The following is a 15,562-nucleotide window of genomic DNA, read 5'->3' as shown; positions in this document are numbered from 1 at the left end:
TTAACACACCTACTCCTAATTGCTCGTTTTCAACTGACAGCAGTTACAACGTCTCCTCCTTATCCCTACCTACCCACCCCACTCCCTGATTGGGTTACACACCACGCCCACCAAGGATTAAAAAATTGGTTTCATTACTTTTGGGACATACCTCGTACACACATCCATTTGTATAAATATATATATATATATATATATATATATATATATATATATATATATATATATATATATATATATATATATATATATATATATATATATATATATATATATATATATATATATATATATATATATATATATATATATATATATATATATATATATATATATATATATATATATATATATATATATATATATATATATATATATATGTTATATGAAGGTATTTCATCAGAAATTCCTCCTGGTGTTTGGTTATAAGGACTGTGTTTGGAACTCAGTCAGAGTTTGGTTATGACATCTTCAGTTTCTCCATGGCTGTAGAATATGACTGTTTTTGGAAGATCAGACCAATGTTCTGCAGGATTTCAGACAAACTCCATAGTGGTTTTTCTTGTATTTCGTATAAAGACTTATTTACAAAAGAATACAATTGGTCTGTACAGGATGATCTCCCATGTCGATCTAATATCTAAGCTGTCACACTTTTACATAGCAAGACTAAGATGCACACACACGAACAAACATATGACCTCGTTCCCAAGAACTTCCCACGGCTACGTGACTTTGCCTCCAGCTCTGAGCAAAAGGAGAACGCTGAGTTTATGCAAACGGATGCTAATGTATGATGACGCACTGTCTTAAAGCACTACACAGGTACTTATTGATGACGTCTGCGTCTGGTTTGACCAAACGGAGATTTCACAATAGCCTTCCTTTCATGATCAATACAGATATATATATTGGGAATTATCTTAGATTTACTAAGAAACGTAGTTTCTTTAAATGTGGCATAAATGAAATATGACATTTGCTCGGCCACGTAAAACACAATAGGAACGAAATCATCAAAACAGGCATTCACTAGCTAAGCATAAATCCTCAGAAAGCAAAAGAAAATATACGCTTCCAAATATCATTATACTCAAAATGTGAATGAGATATATAGTAATTACTGAAGACAGCAAATACTGAAATATGTTGCATATTTGTGAACACAAGTCTTACTAAAATGTAGCAAAGTGAAAAAAAAGGTAAGTTATATAACTCAAATATTGATTATACTGACAATGCTAATGATTAACATATAAATCATATATAGATAATGCAATCCGGATAAATCAAATAAAATAATGCAATTCAGAAATGATAATGCAATCCTGAAATGATAATGCAATTCTGAAATGATATACAGAAAGTAAAAACATTTGTGCACAGATTATATGAATACACTTGCAATGATAGAGATTGAAATCAATGCTTAAAAATGTATCCAAAGGTAATAACCATATGGTAGGTTTATATAAACAAACAGTTATCCTGATAGATTAATCAGTATGGACAACCAAAATGCAAAATGTTGAATGAACAACATGCTACTACACGCAATTGATACATACATATGTAGTATAGGTTATTAAAGAAATAAATGTAGATAAATGATAACACCAGAAATGTTCAGCTCTTCCTCACATATATTACCAACAAAAATAGAACCTTTTCAGTCTTTCTCTGTGTATTCGAGCTTTAATGAAAAAATGGCCAGTAATTCCATTATCGAACTCGGAACATATAATTGCGCCAGTCCAACGTTGACCTTTGAGAATCAGCAGATTTCGCAATGGTCTCCTTCATCTCTCGTGCTTTTTCCAAAACATTACGCTGACGATTACGCCTACGACTCCCAGCAACATACCAACGGCAATTAATGTGTAGAGGAGAAGAAAATCATGGTGATCAGAAGAATGGCTCGCAGGAGACAGCAAGTCTAATGATGCAATAGCGTTTTCGATGGGCCTGCTGTAGGGAATTGTTAGACCTTGCAGCCTAGTGTTTCCCCACGATGTGTTGATGAAGAAGTTGCGGCCTCTGATGATGGATGTGCTAGCTCGGATGAAGAGTGACGACGTTGTTGCAGTGCAGCCATCATTTACGATGAACATGTGTCCTGTTGTCCTAGTACCATCTGGGCAAGTGACGATGTATGGTTCTGCAGAGAAGACGAATGACGTGCCATTCACGAGCCTGTGACGAAACTGATTGTCACGATACCGTACTAAACCAGCCAAACAATGTTCATGTGTATGGGGAGAGGTTCTGTTAAGTACCAAGTCCAATTCGCATGAATTCAATGACGTAATGTTTAAGAATTCAAACAAATCGATCCTGCACACTACATTATTCATAACATCGTGGCAATCATTTAACAGTGCTTGGTCTCGGACTACCGTAAAAGCTTCTTTATTGGCGGAAACCAATACTAGAGCTGACAGATTATTAATAATAGGTGTCGAGACGTTAGATACATACGTGGGAAAAGGCGAAATTTTATACGCTTTCCACGCGTCTGATGGGTTGAAAGGAATGTCGATTACGATCTTATCAAGGTCAACTTTAACTGTAATCAAGCTGTAATAAAACTCAACTTTATGGAAATCTACTACTGGAACATAGCGCATTTTATCGTGAGCATTATTGATAATCTGAGTAAGATCTTTAATCGGTAACAAATGAGGAGACAACACGCCTTTAGCAGCAAGTGTTATAGCTTCCACGTAATCTTTTGATTTTTCGATAAAGCTTGAAACTCTCGAGTATACATGATTAATTTTAGCGTGATAATACATCAAAGTTGCTAACAAAACTTGAGTGTCATGAACCTGGTTGAAACGTCGTGACTGTTCATTTACTTTACTGATTACGCTGTTCAAAGCTTGAATTTGTTTGTTCAGTTCTCCTGCTAATACCTCTTGTTGATGTTCCAGATTTTCGATTTTAACCCCGTGATCGCGAAGTTTTAAACGATTTGAAATCCCTAACCCAAGACCTGCTATGGAACCAACCAAATTTAATGCCGCTAGAACAAGTGGGTTACGCCTTTCTGTAACGTCATGAGGTATTGACCACATTAGCAAATCACGAGCCAAGATTTCAGCTTCGCTTGTTTTATTCCTTAATTCCCAGAAAAGCATATTAATTGTGTCACTGACTTGATTCGGCGACGTTGGATCACTGCTAGCTAAGAATGATTTATGCAAGTCTGCCAGAGATTGATAAAAAAGAGTCAATTCTGATTTCAAAGTTATTACTTCATTTTCGCTAGTAAAAATGGCGTTCATATTGACTTCTAAAACTATATTACTGCCAGTTAGAAAGAAATTATTCATTTCCTCTACTATAGAACCATGATGTAAAGTTATTTCAGAACTCTTCCCAGCTACGATAAGCATTGAGAGGAATAGTGCATGGTATAATTTGACAAGCTTCATGTTGGAGCCTGTAAAAGAAAATAACTTGTAAATAATGAAACAAAAACATCGCATCATCCAAATGATGTAAAAATTCACACAATAATTAACTTTTTCATAACAAACCATTGTCTTAAGCTCTCACATGAGAGATAGATACTGTTCGAACATCCGTTGAATCGGACTGATTCCGAATTTTAAGTCGGTTACCTATTAAAACTTCTATAACTATGAAAGGACCTTCAAACTTAGGCAACAATTTCCAATTTAGCCCTTTTCTAACATAGACTTGTACATATACTATATCTCCTTCTTGGTAAGGCTTTGTGACCTTAGCTTTTTTATCATGTGCATTCTTCATTAACACTTGAGCCTGTAAGAGGTTTTGATAAAGTGTTTGATATCTACTTCGGCTAACATCTATTATATCCTTCAACGGATCTGATAAACTAGATGTCGGGGATAATATGTGAAAAGGTGACCTAGCAGGTATCCCATATACAGCTTCATGGGGAGACATACGGATTGAAGTATGATAATTGTTATTTAGGGTACTGGACACGGTGGGTATTGCAATATCCCAGTTTGGGTCCATACCGCCTATGTTTACACGCAGTATGTCTAGCACCTTTCTATTAACCCGTTCTACCAATCCATTAGATTCAGGATGGTATATCATCGTATTGACTTTCTTTATTTGCAGAATTTCGCACAATGAGTTAAGGAAGTGATTATTGAATTCTCCACCTGAGTCAGAGATTATTATATTTGGAATTCCATGTCTGCATATATAGCACTCGTAAAACTTCCTAGCGCACTCAATGGCTGTTTTACTTTTTAGTGGTATTAATTCAGTATACCGTGTAAGGGCGTCAATTATAACCAAGAGGTTTTTATTCCCCGGTCTGTCTCGTAAAAACCTGTCAATAAATCAAGGTGTACCCTTTCAAAAGGTTTGCTAGGCACGGGATAAGTTCCGAGACCTACAGGATTCTTAGTATGGCCCTTGTGACGGAAACATATATCACAGTTTTTAATATATGTCCTAATATCTTTTAACATAGTAGACCAGTAAAATAATGACTTGGCCTTTTGAGAGGTTATTTCGAACCCAGGATGACCATGCAGAGGATGGTTGTGAAGCCATTTCAGAACGATTGGGATTAATGTGATAGGTACAACCACCTGGTCGTTAGTTAACTGTGTTGAACTCCTGGTTCTCCTAGCCACGGATCGGCATAGAATGTTATCCTTAATCAAGAAATATTGATTCGTATATTTCACATATTCCTTATCATCTGGATTCCTATTTAATGCATCTATTATTACTCTTAATTTCTGATCTTTCATTTGTTCTTGTCGTACTGAATCTAGATTCCATTCTATATCTGTAATATTCTCTGTTGCTTGGGCTAACGATTGACCATTTTCGATAGCAATTTTCATAGCTTGCGAAGGAATTGGAATTTCTTCTAGATCAGCGAAAGGTATTGAGTGTGTTGGTACTGGGTTACGAGATAGCGCATCTACGATTACGTTTGCTTTACCGGGTAAGTATCCAATTTTAGCTCCAAAGTCCTGGATAATCATGTGCCACCGAGTTCTTTTAGGACTATGATTGAAACCTTTAAAAAAGTCAGTAAGGGGCTTGTGATCAGTTAGAACTTTGACACTATACCCATAGATTATATATTTAAAATGTACCAACGAATTAGCAATGGCGAGGCATTCCTTATCTATTACTGCATATTTCTTCTCTGACATTTTTAATTTGCGAGAATAAAAAGCAATGGGAAAAACTTATTGTCATGCCACTGGAGTAACACACCTCCTACTCCTTGATCTGATGCGTCGGTTGCAATAATAAACTCTTTAGTAAAATCGGGAAACTTTAAAATAGGAGCAGAACTGATTTTTTCTTTCAAGGTATCAAAAGCAATCTGATGTTGGGATTCCCATTTAAAAGTTACGTCCTTCCTTATGAGATCAGTTAAAGGAGCTGCTATTACTGAATAATCTCGGATAAACCGACGATAATAACCCGAAACCCCGAGAAATTGCTGTATGGCTTTAACATTAGTAGGAACGGGAAATTTACTAATAGCAGAGATTTTATCATGGACTACTTTAAGACCTTGCCGAGATACCATGAAACCCAAATAGACTAATTCGTCTTTAAAAACTCACATTTAGAAATGTTTACTTTTAGATGATGTTCTCTTAACCTTTGAAGGACTATTTCTAGTTTACTTAAATGCTCCTCCAAGGTGTTGGAAAATATAACTAAATCATCCATATAAGCATGGAGAATATTCCCTAGTAAATCTCCGAACACTATATTGATCATTCTAGTGAACGTAATAGGAGCACAACGTAGCCCAAATGGCATACGTAGGAATTCATAGTGACCTCTAGCTGTACTAAAAGCAGTGTACTGGGTACTATCCTTAGCTAAAGGTATCTGGTGAAAGCCTTTAAGTAAGTCCAAGGAAGTAAAAATTTATTCTGTCCTAATAGAGACAAAATATCATCTGTGCAAGGTACTGGGAAACGATCAGGGATAGTTTGGTCGTTAAGCTTGCGAAAGTCAACACAAATCCTCCAGGTTTTGTCCTTTTTGGTACTACTATCAAGGGAAAATTATAAGGGCTGTTAGATTTCTTAATAACCCCTCTTTTAACATTTTATCTACCTCAACATTGATTTCATTCAGAAATTTGGCCGGTAGACGATATGAAGGCACGTAAATGACCTGGTCTTTATCCTTTAAACGAATTTGATGTTCGATGACTTCCGTTTTGCCTAAAGCTCCAGTACTAGTAGAAAAAACATCACTATATTTGGATAAAAGATCAAAAAATTTCTTGCTTATATCCCTATCTAAGATGTCTGCTTCGATTTTGCCTTTAATTACTTTTTTAAAAGAGATTCGTCTGTTGCTGATTCGGTGGAGTTAATTTCAGCAACTGTAAGGATTCGATGTTTATATGCTTCGATATTGACAATATGTTGATTTTCATGTACTGTTAAAGCAGCATTTAAGTGATTAAAAACTTCAATGTTAACCCGATGATCAGAATTTACTGTGTATAATGCTTGCGTGACTGAAAGCCCATTGATCTTTAAGGTATCAGGAAGAATTAAAACCTCTGAGCCTGGCAATTTTCTTTTAACCTTGACCGTGAGATACGATGGTGTGTTTGGCTCAATGGTCTGTGCAAACGCAGCAAGGACGGGTGCCTGAGAGTTATGTTGGGTTGCTGTAACAATATCATCGCTTATGAGACAAGTGACTGGCTCTTCGATATACGTTATCTTCTTACTCTCTGTCTCCTTCTGATCCAAAACAGATTTCAATGTGTGTGAAGACCGATAGAATTTCCCTTTTATAAACACTCCGTGTTTTGCGGGTGTTAAAATTACGTTATGTAATGACATTGATGGATATCCCATAATAACTACTGGGTACATATTAATATTGCCAACTATGATAAAGGTATCCGTAAAAGTACGTTGCCCCAACCTGTATTGTATCTGAGATGTACCAATTACATCTAATTCATTATTGCCTATTCCTGACAAACGAACATCAGAGCGTTCGATGGGAAATCTTGAAAATAAAAGGTGATGGGTACGTAAATCCATTATATTACGTGGACTACCTGAATCAAAAAACAAGGTGAAATGCTTGTGTTCTAAGCTAACTGCATGCAAAGTGGGTCTAACTTCTTCTGAGCCAATAATAGCGTGTATTTTGCAAAAATCTACGGGACCGTGCTCTGCATGTTTGGGAGACACTACCTCGATTTCTGGAAAATTCTTGTCTTCACACATATCTTGGAGAACATTGAACTTATTATCTGATTCAAAAAGTGATGATAACCCAATATCACTCTCCTCCCCCTTTAAGCTGGCTATGTGGTGTTTGTCTGCCCGCCGGCATTCGGAAAATTCACTGACGCATTATTGTTTGGAACTGCTGAGCCTGAAGTTGGCTTTCCCGAGGAACGATTTGAATGTACTTGTTTCTGACCTGCATTACTGTTCTGCTTGTAATGTTTGTTCTTTCCCCATGGTACTGTTGCTTTTTAGCGTCGTTACCAGTGTTTTGAATGTTTGTGTTACTGTTTAAATTCTTCTTTCTTGCATTGCAATGACTATACTTATGATGCGTACTGTTATGGATTGAACAATAGCGGGACCTACACTCATTTATCACATGACCAGGTTTTTTGCAATTGTAACAAATGACTGCTGATGGATTATTAGTGACTAAGTTAACCTGTTGCGGTGATGTAGACGCATGATTTTTGTTTTCTTGCTTTGTAAAATCCTGAATCAGAGAAGGATCGAGATCTGTACACTTGGACAAGTGTTTCCGAACTTGCCTATAGATATCTAATTCTGAGCTATCTGATTGTAATTTTTCATCAAAACACTTAACCAAAGGTTCAGGTAACATTGCTGTTACAAGTGTTAAATAGAATAACCTGCAGACAGATTTGGAACTGATATGCAGATTACCATTGACCCAACTTGAGCCATCAATCTGTCCTTTATACTCTTCGAGCCTATCTCCTATCAGAGCTGCCCTATCTGCTATACTTAGATTAGTCATAGATGTGAGTCTTATGATGTTGCGTAAAGCAAGAACTTCATCCAATGCATCCTCACTCCCATAAATGGAACGCAGATTGGCTTTGAAACCATCCCAAGTGTTTGTTTCTTTAAAAGATATTCCCCGCAAGTACGCACCTGCATCTCCCTTAGCAAAATCTATGAAACTCTTTGCCTCTTGCAATTGTAAAGACGGATCGGTAATGGATTTTGCCGTGAGGTGTACGTCTATAGACGAAATCCAAGATTCGACACCCTGCGTCAAAAAATCCATTGACACGACCTGCGATTGGTACAATTGGCGATCTAGCATTAACTACCGTAACTACAGGATTCTGTGGGGAAGTGGTGGGGTCGCTCCCACTTGGGGTTGGAGGAGTCATTTTCCTACTAAGTTTCCTATCCGCACGCCTACTCTCTACACTCTAAAAAATTAATGGTATAAAAAGGGGGTAGAAAAAGGTTATTCTAGTGGTTAAAATAGCATACCCTATCAGGGTATATAAGAACTATAATATACCCTTTACAATATATTATCAGGGTATAAATAATATACTTGAGATACCCTTACTTAGGGGTGTATTGCAGGTAAAGAATACCCTTTTGCAGGGTATTCTATACGATGTATATACCCGTGTATATTAATTATATGATTAATATATTAATCCATTACACCATTATGTGAAGTTATAGCATACATAAAATCATAAGGTCAATGATTTTAAAAGTTTGGTTTATCAATTTATTATTTTTATTGCACTTGAAAATCAAAAGTATATATATATTGCTATATGACCCGTATATGTCTATGTAAATATATATATATATATATATATATATATATATATATATATATATATATATATATATATATATATATATATATATATATATATATATATATATATATATATATATATATATATATATATATATATATATATATATATATACAGTATATATATATATATATATATACTGGATCCCAAGGCACCTCTCCAGCTAACAACGGATGCCAGTAACATCGCATGTGGTGCTGTCCTACAGCAGGTCATCAACGGCGCCGCCCAGCCCGTCGCCTTCTTCAGCAAGAAATTCAATCCTGCAGAGACCGCTACAGCATTTCCTTCGACAGGGAACTCTGCGCGATGTACCGCGCAGTCCGGCACTTCAAGTTCCTCCTGGAGGGACGCCCTTCACACCAGCCATTGGTTCACGCCTTCACCAAGCAAGGGGACGCATGGTCTTCCAGGCAGCACCGCCACCTCTCAGCCATAGCCGAATTCACCTGCTCCATCATGTACCTCCCCAGCAGGAAAAATCCTCAGCAACGCCCTCTCCAGAGTCGAGTTGAACACAGTGCAGCTCGGAGTAAACTACCAAGACCTCGCCAGAGAACAGGCTGCTGACCCAGAAACCCCGGCCTACCGCACCGCCATCACTTCCCTTAAGTGGCGGGACGTGACCCTCGCTCCCGGAGGCCCAAGTGTCCTCTGCGACATCAGTACGGGTCAGCCCCGCCCCTTGGTTCCAGCCTCACGCCGCCGCCAGGTATTCGACATAATTCACGGCCTCTCACATCCCTCTGGCAGAACCATGGCCAAGCTGCTCTCAAAAAAGTGTTTGGCACAGGGTGCAGAAGGACGCCACGTCCTGGGCGAAACAGTGCCTGCAGTGCCAAACCAGCAAGGTGGGTCATCACACGCAGTACGGGGTATGCGAGTTCCCGCAGTCAGAGCGCCGCTTTGGCCACATTCATGTCGACGTCATCGGGCCCCTTCCCCCGTCAGGCGGGTCCAGATACCTCCAGGCGGTGGTAGAAAGCTTGACAAGGTGGCCCGAAGCCAACCTATGCAAAAGCCACTGCCAGCGCGTGTGCGAGGCCCTGCTTTCCAGTTGGGTTAGCCACTTCAGCGTCCCGGACCACATCACAACCGACAGGGGCCCCGCCCGCCCTGGCTCAGCTGCTGGGGACCACGCACCACACCACCACGGCATACAACCCGGCTGCCAACGGCCTGGTCGAGCGGTTCCACAGATCCCTGAAGGCGTCCCTCATGGCCCGCTGCACCGCCGAGGACTGGAAACATCAGCTGCCGTGGGTCCTCCTCGGTTTGAGAACCACCCCCAGAGCCGACAGCACCCCATCCACAGCCGAAAAAACCTACGGTGAGCCCCTCTTGGTCCCGGGCGAACTTGTGGCAGAAGATTGCCACATCCCATCACTGCAGAGACTCCGCGACGTGGCCGGCAAGTTCGCCCCTTGCAAGCGCACATACACCGAGAGGTCGGCCACCTTCACACCGCCAGAACTGTCATCCGCCACCCACGTCTTCGTCAGGGTCGACACCGTCCGCCATGAAGAACTGGATTAAATTGACGAAAGAACAGTTCGCTCATCTGTTAAACCTGGTGACACCTCACATTGAAAAAGCTGATACTAAAATGAGGAAAGCTGTGTCTGCTGCACAGCGATTGACCCTCACTCTTCGTTATTTAGCAACAGGTAGGCTATGTTACTTGGAATTGTTTATGCCTAGACTAGGCTAATATATCCTAGGCTTGGTGTATTAATTAGGTTATGCATGAAAGATGCTGATCATTTTTGTATCTGTACACTGTTCGTTTTTGGGTTGCTATTCATGTTTGATAGATTCTTGTAGGAAAAAGTAAGCTTAGTCTAGGCTGGTGTACATTTTTGGATTTTCAGGGGAGGAAAGGACAAATTTGGTCTTGCATAAGTTAGCCAAGGCCAAGATTAGATTAAGGTATTCGATAAAATTGTACATAAGGCTACCCAGACTAGACTGCAACCTAATGGCAGGCATTAAAGTAGCCTAGGCTAGGTTAGTAAAGTATTACCAATCTCAAAACAACCACCTAACCTAACCTAGCTATACTGTCTATTAATTGGGTAACATAATTAAAAATAATTGCGTGTTTACACAATTTATAATAAAAAAAAGTAAATTATGTGGTTGCACTATTATATTTTAAACTTTATAGTTGATGACAGTATGGTTATTAATTAACTGATAATTCCAGATAAGCTGTAGTACAATATGTCAAGGCAAAAATGCAAGGTTTACAGTATGTACATTAGGAATATATATATTTATACTATTGCTAAGGGAATTTTTCTCTCATTTCAGGAGAATCACAAGTTTCCCTTGGGTATCAATTTCGGATTAGCCATAATCTGGTTTCATCCCTCATACCAGAGACATGCAGAGCCATATACAACATAATGAAAACAGAATATTTAAAACTTCCATCAACTCCTGAGGAATGGAATGAAATTGCTCTGCATTATTTCCAGCAATGGAATTTTCCAAATTGCATAGGGGCACTAGATGGGAAAAGGGTGCTAAATGCAAAGCCCCACATTCTGGTGCTGGTTTCCATGATTATAAAGGTCATTTTAGTATGATCATGATGGCATTAGTTGATGCATCTTATAAGTTCCTGTATGTAAATATAGGTGTAGCCTAAAGGAAGCAATAGATAGTGAAGTTTTAAATATCCCATCATCATGTTGCTTACCTTTCACTGATAAGCAAAGCCCATATGTCATTGTTGGTGATGAGGTATTCCCAATTAAGCCGTATTTGATGAAACCTTTCCCAGGAAGGGAATTAAACAAAGTAAAAACTATATTCAATTATAGGTTGTCAAGAGCAAGGCGCACATCAGAAAATGCCTTTGGTATCATTCAGTAGTATTTAAGGTGTTATCAAAACCTATCCAAACTTGTCCAAACAATGTAAAGGACATTTTGTTTGCTATAGTGGTTTTACATAATTCTATCCGTGCACAATCTAAGATTTTGTATGCACCCCCTGAAATAAGAGAGAGGTTTATCAAACAGTGGTTTGGATAGTAGTCCTGGACATGGCAGACGTAGTACCAGTGATGCCCAAAATGTAAGGAACACATTAATGGATTACTACTTTAATAATGAAGGGGCAGTACCACTCCAAGATGAAAGAGCCTATATGCACTAGTGGACATTTTCTCCCATATGCCTTTGAATATTTGCATTTGTATATACAGTTATCTTAAAATAAAATTCATTATTTGTTCAATTGCTATTATTTACTCCTCAGTACTTATAAGAAAGTTATGAAGAGCGATGTGGAATTTAAATATGTACCCTGCGATACCTGGAGAAACAAACCCTGAAATTGCTTTAATCAACTTTATTACATAGAAAATGTTTAAAGCTGCATGACATCAATCTTGATTAGACTGAACTTTATTGTATACAAAATGTTTACAGCTACAGGAACTTGATTAGACTAGAAAGCCTGAGGTCTTACAGATCATGTATTTGAAATTCAAATTACCACCAGAGATTAAATACTGACAGAATTTAGCACCAAATTGATAACTACTGTTAACCTACTCTATCATCAGGTAAGCCATATTCCCGCTCAGTTTCCAGGACGACTTGGGATATCCTAGCTGCTGCAACCTTTTGTCCATTTACTAGTAGGGACCTTATCCAAACCTCAACTGTTTTTCCCACACTGAAACCTAGGTCGTTAGGCGTACTGGTGTTGCCCAATTCTTTGAGGGTTTGCAAGCATTCTTCCTCAAATGAATTTTGTAGCTTCCTCTTCTTACTACTGTTACTTGCTTTTTGGTTCTGTAGAGATGAAGTTGCGGAAGTTGCTGGTGCAACAGACCGATCAGAACTTCCATTAGAAAGGTCAAAGCTGGGGGACACAGGTTGAGTTGAAGAACCCGTACTTGACTCTACAATTTGAAATTCATCAAAAGTGTTTGAGTAACCTCAATAACTAGAGGATTATCTATAGAATTTACCTGTAAATAAAAAAATATATATATTACTCTATTATGAATATGTTGATAACATAAACTGCTGTATAATGGATCAGTTTTAGGTAATGATGCATTAGTAATTCTGATAATTTAAGATTATGGAAGGGCAAGCATAATTCCCTTTACTTAACTAAAAATATTATATTTTTCTATTGACCTTACTGACCTAACCGTACACTTTTGCTTACCTGGGCCTACAGCAGGTTTACTGTGCAAATTTGATTCTTAAATGCCAAGTAATTATACCTATTATTAAACTGCTATGTAAATAATGTAATACACATATGTATATACTCTTACTTGTTCATTAATGTCACTGGAATATGTAGGTTGTGAAGCCACTGTATCATGTAAAAAGACATCAAATCAAACAATTCCCACTTGGAGCTTGGTTTACCACATGAACCACTTGGAGCAGCCTGAATTTTTTTATATTCATGGATGAAGTATCCCCTCAAATTACTAAATTTTGCCCGCACTTGATCTGAAAGGGGAAAAACATATATTTAGCTTGATATAAAAATTATTAACTAATGAACTAAATATCATTACAGAAATTATTTAGGTATATTAAATGTTTCATGCTAGGTTAGCATGATGTCCTCTTTCAGGGCATGGGTTGCAGACTTGCCTACACATTTAAAATCTTAGGTGAAGTGTGAAAAATTAGGTTAGGATAACCCAAGCTCTCTAGGCTAATTAGTATACAGTCGGCAGTAGTTCAGACTAGGCTAGGAATAGCTTACTTCTAGACCAGCCTATATAGGTCTAGGCATAGCATTGCCGCTGAAAAATATTTCATAAGCTGGGCTATGCCTAGATAGAATAGTCCTAACTTTATTTACACAACCTGAGTCAGGTTCTGTAGCCTACCCAGAGTCAGGTTCTGTAGCCTAAGTCAGGTTCTGTAGCCTAGCCAGAGTCAGGTTCTGTAGCCTAGCCAGAGTCAGGTTCTGTAGCCTAGCCAGAGTCAGGTTCTGTAGCCTACCCAGAGTCAGGTTCTGTAGCCTAAGTCAGGTTCTGTAGCCTAGTCAGAGTCAGGTTCTGTAGCCTACCCAAAGTCAGGTTCTGTAGCCTACCCAGAGTCAGGTTCTGTAGCCTACCCAGAGTCAGGTTCTGTAGCCTAAGTCAGGTTCTGTAGCCTAGCCAGAGTCAGGTTCTGTAGCCTACCCAGAGTCAGGTTCTGTAGCCTACCCAGAGTCAGGTTCTGTAGCCTAGCCAGAGTCAGGTTCTGTAGCCTAGCCAGAGTCAGGTTCTGTAGCCTACCCAGAGTCAGGTTCTGTAGCCTAAGTCAGGTTCTGTAGCCTAGTCAGAGTCAGGTTCTGTAGCCTACCCAGAGTCAGGTTCTGTAGCCTAGCCAGAGTCAGGTTCTGTAGCCTACCCAGAGTCAGGTTCTGTAGCCTAAGTCAGGTTCTGTAGCCTAGCCAGAGTCAGGTTCTGTAGCCTACCCAGAGTCAGGTTCTGTAGCCTAAGTCAGGTTCTGTAGCCTACCCAGAGTCAGGTTCTGTAGCCTACCCAGAGTCAGGTTCTGTAGCCTAGCCAGAGTCAGGTTCTGTAGCCTACCCAGAGTCAGGTTCTGTAGCCTAAGTCAGGTTCTGTAGCCTAGCCAGAGTCAGGTTCTGTAGCCTAGCCAGTCAGGTTCTGTAGCCTACCCAGTCAGGTTCTGTTGCCTAGTATAGCCACTAGCCTAAATGAAGCTAGAGAAGCACTAAAATATCGCAGATTTGTGTTTATGTAATTTGACAATGCACACATGATAGCATAACGAGAGTAGACCTAGGCTATAAGACAATCTGATATTCCAGATATAGAGTAGTACAGTAGCACACTTACCTGTATGAAGGTCAGCAAGTTCCGGAAACTTTTCCCCGAGTCGCTTGGTGATTTCTTCATAATTCTTCATCTTGAGACCTTTTTTCATAAAACTATCATGCATGCGGTCCCATAAGCACCGTCTCCCCCTCAAATCTTCTACCAAAAACTGCTCTGATGACCTTGAAATGCGCGCCCTCCCTCCCACATGTAAACAAACGATAAAGTCGACGGTAGAGGAGTAGGGTAGAGGGAGAGGTGGGTTGAATTCGATCGTTATCGCTTTCAAAATTCGTGACGACGACACTAAAAAGTCGTCGTCAAAACATTAAAAGTTGACGTCAACTTCAAAAGTCAACGGAAATATTGCTATATAGTGTGACAGCGCCTTAACTGGGCAGGTGGGAAGATTTCACTGACATAAGCTACTAATAACTCTATAGAAAGAGATGGATAATATGGAAACAAGTGAATACACAAAATATTGAAAAAATCGTTGTGAGAGTCATTTCTCACGATGACATGGCAATGAAAATATTTTTATAGTGTAGATATTATATTCCTGATAACGATTAATTACTGCTTAGAGGCCACAATTAAAACAGCGTTACATCACACAACACCTTATCTACACTGCATAGCACACCATTGAAATTTCCCGGGCTCCTGAGTCATGGCGCTGGCAGCAACATGCGCAATTACGGGACAACGAACATATTACACTGCCATATGCGTATGTCTGTGTAATACACACACACACACACACACACACACACACACACACACACACACACACACACACACATATATATATATATATATATATATATATATATATATATATATATATATATATATATATATATATATAT

General features: G+C 38.9%; 1 protein-coding gene across 1 annotated transcript; it reads left to right on the top strand.

Annotated features, from left to right (window-relative positions):
- Positions 1-8,824: 8,824 nt before the first annotated feature.
- LOC136844078 (uncharacterized) lies at positions 8,825-12,036 on the top strand. Its single transcript, XM_067113090.1, has 4 exons — positions 8,825-8,843; positions 9,346-9,723; positions 9,930-10,539; positions 11,186-12,036. Exons 1-3 carry the CDS (start codon positions 8,825-8,827, stop codon positions 10,406-10,408), a joined length of 876 nt encoding a protein of 291 aa, XP_066969191.1. The 3' UTR covers positions 10,409-10,539; positions 11,186-12,036.
- Positions 12,037-15,562: the final 3,526 nt, after the last annotated feature.

This window comes from Macrobrachium rosenbergii, chromosome 12 (genome assembly GCF_040412425.1).
Source record: "Macrobrachium rosenbergii isolate ZJJX-2024 chromosome 12, ASM4041242v1, whole genome shotgun sequence".
Lineage (NCBI taxonomy): Eukaryota > Metazoa > Arthropoda > Malacostraca > Decapoda > Palaemonidae > Macrobrachium > Macrobrachium rosenbergii.
The sequence above is the reverse complement of the archived record's forward strand: the minus strand, read 5'-3'. Positions and strand labels throughout refer to the sequence as shown.